Source organism: Micromys minutus, assembly GCF_963924665.1.
Source record: "Micromys minutus genome assembly, chromosome: 18".
NCBI lineage: Eukaryota > Metazoa > Chordata > Mammalia > Rodentia > Muridae > Micromys > Micromys minutus.
The window spans coordinates 48,813,621-48,822,023 of record NC_137953.1 but is presented as its reverse complement, the minus strand read 5'-3'; the positions used below and the strand labels follow the sequence as shown (position 1 = coordinate 48,822,023).

General features: G+C 51.7%; 1 protein-coding gene across 1 annotated transcript in view; it reads right to left on the bottom strand.

The window, feature by feature from the left end:
• The window catches only part of PODXL (podocalyxin like), a 43,006-nt gene continuing 34,603 nt past the window's right edge, over positions 1-8,403 (bottom strand). Inside the window, exons 3-8 of the mRNA XM_080932526.1 lie at positions 7,878-8,098; positions 7,553-7,624; positions 5,750-5,897; positions 5,505-5,566; positions 5,128-5,295; positions 1-3,604 (exon numbers count right to left, since the gene is read on the bottom strand). Of these exons, the coding sequence (XP_080788652.1) occupies positions 3,407-3,604; positions 5,128-5,295; positions 5,505-5,566; positions 5,750-5,897; positions 7,553-7,624; positions 7,878-8,098 (869 nt within the window). The 3' untranslated portion in view covers positions 1-3,406. The remainder of the gene's footprint in view (positions 3,605-5,127; positions 5,296-5,504; positions 5,567-5,749; positions 5,898-7,552; positions 7,625-7,877; positions 8,099-8,403) is intronic.

Here is an 8,403-nt window from a genome sequence, read left to right as displayed (position 1 = left end):
TACAATTTTCCAAAATATACTTTATAAGAAAATGCAATAGTTAACTATAGTCTCTCAATTCCAGTGTACGTTAGACCCCTGTTCACTACAACATACACTCCCCCAATCTCCTGGGCAAGCTGGTTGACATTCACAAAGAAACAGAAAGGCCCCATGAACCAGGGATCCCGGCCCAGTGGTGGGTTTTCCACAGACCTGAGGGAAGTATCACATGACTGACGGACACAGGCTGCGCTTCAGGGTTTCTCCCTCTGCCCTCATCTAGTCCCTTTCATCCTCCTGCTGCTCAGGGACTTTCCAAATTTATTTCCTGACGGGGGGGGGAAACAAGCCCCCAAAATGTTTTTTGCCACCTTGGACCATGTGATTCCAGAGCCCAGCACATGGCTGTATCCCTCGTGTCCTCTGAGGCCCTCCAGGGTTACTGTGAGGAAGGACTCACAATACAGGTGGAATTCTGTATTAACCTTGTACCTGGGAGCGGCAATCCTTAATTCCCCGTTCTTGAGAAACATGCGGCACAGGGTGGGCAGTCTGGGATGCATGTTTTCATCTTGTCTCTGTCCCTGGGAGGTTCTATGTGGCTTCAGATGTGTTTTCCTGTAGAAAGACTAAACTGTATCTCCAAAACTTTCCCTGTGACCGTCACGGACCATGCCCAACTCCAGCCAGAACTGTAGCAGGATTGAGACTTGTCTCTGGAGGAGCAAGGACAGTCCTCTAGATTTTTAAGTCCCCTACCTAAAGGGGATTGTTGTTGCCAGCTGTCTCGCTATGTTCTTCATTTTTTAAAAAGCCATTTCTACTAGATAGACATTTACATTCTTGTTCAGAAAATGGGGTGTGGGGTGTGGCTTATCTATCTCTCTTAGCTACCAAGTCTTTCCCCAAGATTTGTACTTTCTGGAAGTAGTACAGGGTAAATAAACATGTTGCTCTTCTATTTACACTGTCAAAAACATGCATAGATCTCGTCAACGTCAACTTACTCTTCAAAGTTCCACCAGTGTCTTGTCCAAAAAATAGGCAAAAAAAAAAAAAAGCCAATAAAACTCAAACCCCTGTTGGCTGTCAGGGAAGACAGGAAGCTGAGTGTCCTGGGTGAGTCTGGATCTCTGCCGGGCACACTGCTCCGTGCCCTCTGCTCAGAGCGTCTCTCACCTTCACACGGAGGCACAAGAGCTGCGAGTTTGTTCAGTCAGCCGTCAGGCCCTTGGGGGTTGCAGCTGGGGAAAACCATTTTGCCACTGAAATGAGTTCTCTTTTTCTCTTTGGTACAGCTGGTTCTAAAGTTCCCCTCCTCTTCCTTTTCTCGGACTGGGCCTGAGATCCTGAATTAACAGACAGCTCTAGGAACCCAGTCATAAACACAGGAGGATGACAACAGATCCTTGCAGCATGCCATGCTGAACGGATGTCCCAGCAGTAAGAGCAAGTGAAGGCCAGGTATCAGATGCTCAAGCTACTAAAACTCTACACAGAGTGCATGCGAAGGAACGCTGGGCCAGCTTGGGCAGAGTTCCCATGGGCTTACCCTGGGCAGAGCTGTGACTATTCCTCCAGCCCAGACAGTCAGACCCGACAGGCTGTGGGGTTGGAATCTGTGACCAGCTTGCAGAAAAAGCATTTGCTGTCTGTCAGATGGCCTTGCCTCTCAGGCCATGACAGGATGAACCCACTAGGTAACAGAACCTAATGCAGGGGGCAAACAGACCTAATTTCCCCCGCTGCATTGCTCTGCACCCTCTCTGCAAATCCAAGAGAAGCAGGCCACAGGGCTTGTGAGTTCTTATCATTTTTCAACTCCGGTGAAACTCACTGAGAGCCTTTTCTCCCTATCTGTATCTCAGAGTGACAACTGTAAAGATGGAATTAGGCAGAGAACACCTGTCTGTCCCCTAGCTCCCCTTTTAAATAAACTGCTCCAAAGCAGACAGTTAGTCATGGGAACTTATACCCAAGAACAATACAGACAGTGGGCCTAACCCCACACGGGGTCCCCCAACCCCTGCTCAGAAAAGCAGATGAAACATCACGATGCTGGGTCCTCGCACATGGCTGCTTGACACTGCTGAGTCTATAAAATCCTGTGCCACGTATTAGGCATGGTTCTATGTTTCCCTGAGATGCCACCAAAAGTGGGACAAAGAACACCAGAAGCAAAAGCCTGGATCCAGGCTGCGAGAGTGGGCAAAGGTATCTTAAAACTGCATGTTCTGGGCCTTTCTCCATGGCAAAGGAGGGTGCAAACCAGTGAAATTAGCTAACAGTCTTCAGGATCTGAGCTTTGGCCTTTGGCAGTGAGGAGCTGGATTAAACACACACATACAACACACCATAACACAACAACCCAAGTTCTCAGTAACTTGAAAAGTCCCTGAGCTTCCTGTGGAATAATGCCTGGTAGGTAAGATCGATTGTCTACTGAGACACATTTGCCAATCAGGGACCGATCGGGACCCCATGACATATCTGTCCCTAGACAACTGCTCTGTAACACTCAGCTTTGAAGAGTCACCCCCTGCACTGAGTAGTGAACAAGGAAAAAGGAACATCTTGTTTTCAGTAGCTACTGCAGATTTGTTCCTACAGGGAGCAGAAGGCCAGAGGACATTGGGGAGTGTCTTCTAGGGAGTGCTTGGAATGATAGGCCAGTGTCCGTAGAGAATCAGCTGCCATGGGGAAGCCATCTGAGCACGAGCTTCCTTTCTCTCGGCTTGCCCACCCACCCCTTACGTAGACTCCATTAGATAGTGAAGCCTGTGAGTTAGGTCCCGATCCAATCCCACTAAGCAAAGGCAAGGATATCAGAATGTAGAAGAGGTTCAAAGCCATGCCCTGGAGAATAATGGGACTAAAGACTAACTCATAGGAGGTGGGATACCACAGGCTGGCAGAGACAGGAGGTGGGAAACTGGGACTTGTCCTTGACACCATAGAGGCTTGGTTTTCTTTCCAGCCTGCCCGCTTTCAAATTGTGCCTTGGAGGATGGGCACAGATGAACACAGATGAGCTTTGATGCCATTAAGCACCAGACTGAGGGAAACCACCTGTCACCAAAGGGCTGTGTGGCCCTGTGCAGGTCACCTGACCTCTTAAGGCTTCGGTCATCTTACTTAAGAGATGAGAGGGTGCCGTTCCTAGAGGAGCCACGGAGCCTCTCGCATGGCATTCTCCATCTTCCTGCCTTCCAGCGAGCGGCTCTGGTTCAGGCACAAGTAGGTTATTTTACATGAGGGAACTGGACAGAATGTGACTTCGTTGAACTTGAAAGGGAAAATTAAGGCTCTGTGGGGATGGGGAGGAGGGAGACAACCCTTGGAATCCATTCTCCCTCCCCCTGTCCAAATGGCACTTTGGGTGGTCTGGAGCTCTGCAGTGCAGTTGGGGTAGCTGGCAGACTGATCAGAGGTGTGTGTCTTCCTCCTCATCTAGGTCGTCCTTCGTCAAGTTGTCCAGAGGGACGATCCAACTGTCCCCCAGCTCCCCGTTAAGGTTGACCACCTTCTTCTCCTGCATCTCAGAAGGAGTCTCCATCACTTCCAAGGTTGGGTTGTCATGGTAACCATTCTCCACTGTCTGCAGCTCCTCTGTGAGTCGTTGCTAGAGTGGGGACAATGACACCAGGAAGAAGGCGGTTTTGGAGTGCTGTGAGCTTCGGTGTGGAAGCATTTCCCCATTCAGCCCACGGACCTCAAGCTGGCTAGGTTAAAATTCCGATGGCTCACTTGTGGGGGCACAGGTCAACTCATGAGTACATCACCATATCCTAAATGCCAGCTGCTCTCTACCTGCACTGCAGTGGCAGTTTGTGACATCGTGGAAAGATTTCTGAAGACAATTTGTCCTTAAGTTCTTTTTTCTCTTCTCTATCCTTCACCATAAAACCTATTTTTCTACTTCATTCCATATAAGAACAGAGAACAAAAACAAACAAACAAAAAAAACTACAAAAAACACTCCTGTAGACCAGCTTGACTTTCCAAGTGGTCAAGGTGAGCGGGGTGGCAGGTGAGCGGGTGGCAGGTGAGCGGGGTGGCAGGTGAGCGGGGTGGCAGGTGAGCGGGTGGCAGGTGAGCGGGGTGGCAGGTGAGCGGGGTGGCAGGTGAGTGGGTGGCAGGTGAGCGGGTGGCAGGTGAGCGGGGTGGCAGGCAGGTGAGCGGGGTGGCAGGTGAGCGGGGTGGCAGGCAGGTGAGCGGGGTGGCAGGTGAGCGGGTGGCAGGTGAGCGGGTGGCAGGTGAGCGGGGTGGCAGGCAGGTGAGCGGGGTGGCAGGTGAGCGGGGTGGCAGGCAGGTGAGCGGGGTGGCAGGTGAGCGGGTGGCAGGTGAGCGGGTGGCAGGTGAGCGGGGTGGCAGGCAGGTGAGCGGGTGGCAGGTGAGCGGGGTGGCAGAAGTTTGTGCTCTGAGACTGGGTTGTGGGAACACATTGCTCTCATTTTGCTTCATTCAGTGTGTAAGGTGTGGGAACTGTCTCAATGCTCTTGGTACTCAGCTAGGGTGGAGAGCCACAGCACAGCAGCGCTGTAAAGATGAGACAGGGTCATGTTGTGGAGCCCGGGCTGGCCTCAGACTTGTGATCCTCCTGCCTCAGCTTCCCAAGTGCTGCAATTACAGATGTATGCCACCACACCAGAGAAGATGTGGTTCTAGTAGGTTGGATGAAAGAAGCTTTGGTTGGAGGAGAACTTGCCTAAGGCCAAATGTGATATGTGATGTATGAGATATGATATGTGATATATGATGTGTGATGTATGATATGTGATATATATGATGTGTGATATATATGTGACATATGACATATGTGATATATGATATGTGACATGTGATATGACATATGTGACATGTGATATATGATATGTGACATGTGATATATGATGCGTGATATATATTTAGAGATCATATCCCTAAGTCTCCAGAACAACTCTGCAAGATACCATCCCCACTATGCCAGTGACAACACTGCAGACTTAGGACTGACTCACAGACATGGACAGAGCCAGGGCTTAAACCCAGTATTTCTGCTCTTGCTTCCAGGCTAACTTGATAGTGAGGACAGAGCCTGTTTGGCAAGAACCCCCACTCCTGTGGAGGGACCCAGTGAGAGGGCATGGGTAAGAAAGTACCCACCTGGTCCTTCCTCTGGGAGACCCGCTGGTGACAGCAGCCGTAGAGAGCAGCTACGAGGAGCAGGAAGGAAGCCATGCAGACGATGGTGATGATGAGTGGCAGGCTGAATCGGTCCTCACTGACTTCCGGGGGCCCTTCCTTCCCCAGCCTCATGTCGCTGACTCCGACCTTGCGGAGACACACAATGTCAGGGGCAGAAAAGAATCCAGACCTCTTTTCTCCACGCCAGTTAAATGTGAGCCCTTCAGTGTGGGTCTGCTGCCCCATCCTACCACCCGCCCTGTCCCTCGGTGTCTCTCCTGCATGCTTATACTATCAAAGGACCTCCTACACCACAGGACACTGAGCTCAGGACAGGAAGGGGCGGAGCTTCTCACCTCTGTCAGGTCATCCCATTTGTCCTTCAACAGCTCAAACACGGTCTTAGGAGAAAGGTTCGCTGTGGGAAAGACCAATGCCCAGAATGAAATGGCAGGGTAGAGTACCTGATGTCCTGTGCCTATCCCAGTCCCTCGGGTCTCCCGGGATGGTTGCTGGCTTATATTTTTAGGTGCCTCCACCCCAAACCATCCCTGAGTGGCACTCCCGCCCGCACAGGCGGGTCCCCTCAACCTCAACTCACTCTCAATAGTGATTCTCTTCACTGCCACCGCCTGGTTCTCTAGAATGGGGGCCAGCTGTAGAGCGCACGAGTCCTCCGTTGGCTTGAAGGAGGGCTTGACTGAATGACAGAGCAGTTCCAAGAGTCTTTGTTCTGGAGGGTTCCCTCCCTAGTGTACAGAGAGCGAGGAGCGCAGGTGATTCCCAGGCTTTGCCACGGCACCTGGGGCTCGTGAGGGTGCCCCCGCCCACTCAGCCTGCAAGAGTCGCTGGTCCTAGTTTTGTATTTTTCTCCCAGGCTAGTCCTTATCCTCTCAGTCTCATTCCAAGTTCTTTTCCCATCCCCTCAGCCTGTGTGTCTTGTCTGCATGTCACCCACTCCCCCCAAGGCTTCCCCCGTCCTCCCTGCAAGGTCCTGGAGGCTCTGGAACCAGTAACTGTCTTCTGTTGCCTCAGCTGAGAGTGGGGTAAAGCAGGGTACAGGACCCTTCCACTGCTAGGGGAGAACGGCAACCAGGGACTGAAGCCTGCCATTCCCCAGCCTCTTGTTGGTACCTCAGGCTGAGCGGGAAAGAGAGGCACACAGAATGGGCAGAAGGTTCTGGGATGTCCACGGGGTTACTTACACAGACCTAAGCCCAAGGAGACAGGAATGGGGTTTTAGGGCTGATGCTGAGGTGTAAGCTATGGACTTTTATTTGGTCCTTCCAGTTCAGAGATCACTGCCCCTTCCTGATTCTGAATAAGGTGCTAAGATTGAAAACATGAGCTCCTGACGCCAGCATCCTTTAGGTCTCTCACATGCCACCCTTCACTTCCTACTTCCTTCAGCCTAGAAGCACTTCACCACCGGGGTGGAACCAGCCCTTCCCATCATCCTTTGAGGAAAGGGAAGAATGCTTCCTACTAACAATACAGTGTCATGGCTTCTACTTAAACAACAACTTGGGGACAATTTCAATGCTGTTCCTGCCTTCTCCCCAAAACACAATTCCAGAACAACATTGCTTCCTCTAAAGCTCTGATGGCCAAGTTCGTGCTTCTTCAGTTCACTCGCTAAGTCACAGCAAAATAAAACCCCTGGAAGAAGATAATAGCAGAGCCCAAGGTCTCTAACCGAAAGAGAAACCAAGCCCTCTTCTAGTGTTGATCCCAGTGGCTGCAAAAATGGCAGTGGCCAGTAGAGGGCAGCAACGAAGCACCCACCTCCTGCACCAAGGAGGTCAATGGCTATGTGCTGTGCAGCCCCACCAAGCCGGTGGTCTCAGAACACTGGTGATGTGAAGGAAGCTGTACACATCTCTATACCCTCTTATGTGGATATATGCGTGGGACCAGGAACTATGCCTCCACTATCAGGACAGAGGGTGATTGCTCAGAACATAACTTCTGAGCTTTCTCTAGCACCCCAGTTACTTTAAAAGAGAAAGTCTCATTAAGTTGCCAGAGCTAGCCTCAAATACACTGTGGCCAAGGTGCCACTTTGACTTCAGTTCTGCCTCAACATCCTAACTAGCTGGAGTTAGAGGCCTGACCCACGCAACTCGCCAAGATCCTCCAATACATCACACACAGAGGGAGCCACCGAACTGCAACCACACCACCTGGAGCAGTAAAAGCTGTGCTCTGCAAGTCCTCTGCGCATGCTCCGCAATACCCTGCGCATGCGACGCACACACCCTGGGCCTGGAACAGGACCATGTGCACTCCCTGACTTAGGGAAGTCTAAAGCTTGGATGTGGAGAAGTCTGCTCCCTTTGAGGAGTGCATGGACTGGGGGCTGGGGTGATGTAGGGTGAACTGGGGCTCAGGTACGTATACTCACGCAAAGGCTGGCTCTTGTGAGGTTCAGAATGAGGAGTTCCTCGGCTGGCTTTATGGCGGGATCACATTTTATCTGGAAGAGGTCAAAAGATGAAGGTTTAGGCACAGAGTCACCTGATTTTGGGTTCTCCCCTTGGTGAGGGTAGGTGGCACCGGGGAAGTGCACAGGGCATGGTCGGGCGTGCGTAGTCAGTTTCGAAGACAGGAGTACCTGGCTGCCCAGTTTCACAAGTTCTTAAAGCGCCCGGCCAGAGGCCCTGAGAGCGCCCAAGGAAAAGACTTCCCTTGAGTCGGGGCTCTCTCATCCCATCCTCTGCTAGATTTACCTTGTAATTCCTAAAGGTCCAGACATGAGAGGGTGTGCTGGGGTCCTGCGGGACCACTGGAGTCCAGTGAGGGGTGGAATGTGTGAAGTCTTCAGCCGTAGGCACCACCTCAGTTCTCCCTGGAGACCCTGTAGGCTGTCGGGGTGTGGAGACGGGCGGGGTAGTGAAGCCTGGTGTCTGGCTAGTGATGGACTGAGGGACTTCAGAGGTGCTCGTCGGTACTGTAACAGACAAAGCAAAGGCTGAGGAGACCAGCTGGACCTGCCAAGGAAGGACAGGCTTTTCTGGCTTCATGATTCTCACAAGCTGAAACCAGTAGCTATGAAGAGGAAAGAGGCAGGGATGAAGACGTGGAGTCCTGGGCCATGTACAGAATGGGTTGGACTTGGACGAAGTTAGAACTATGCAGGAGTCGCAAAAACCACGCTGCAGTGACCTCTCGGATGCACAGGTGCAGCCTGTGTACCAGTGAGCCACAGCTAACAAACAGTCTGAGCCTGTGCACCCGGTACAGGGTGTGGCCCTG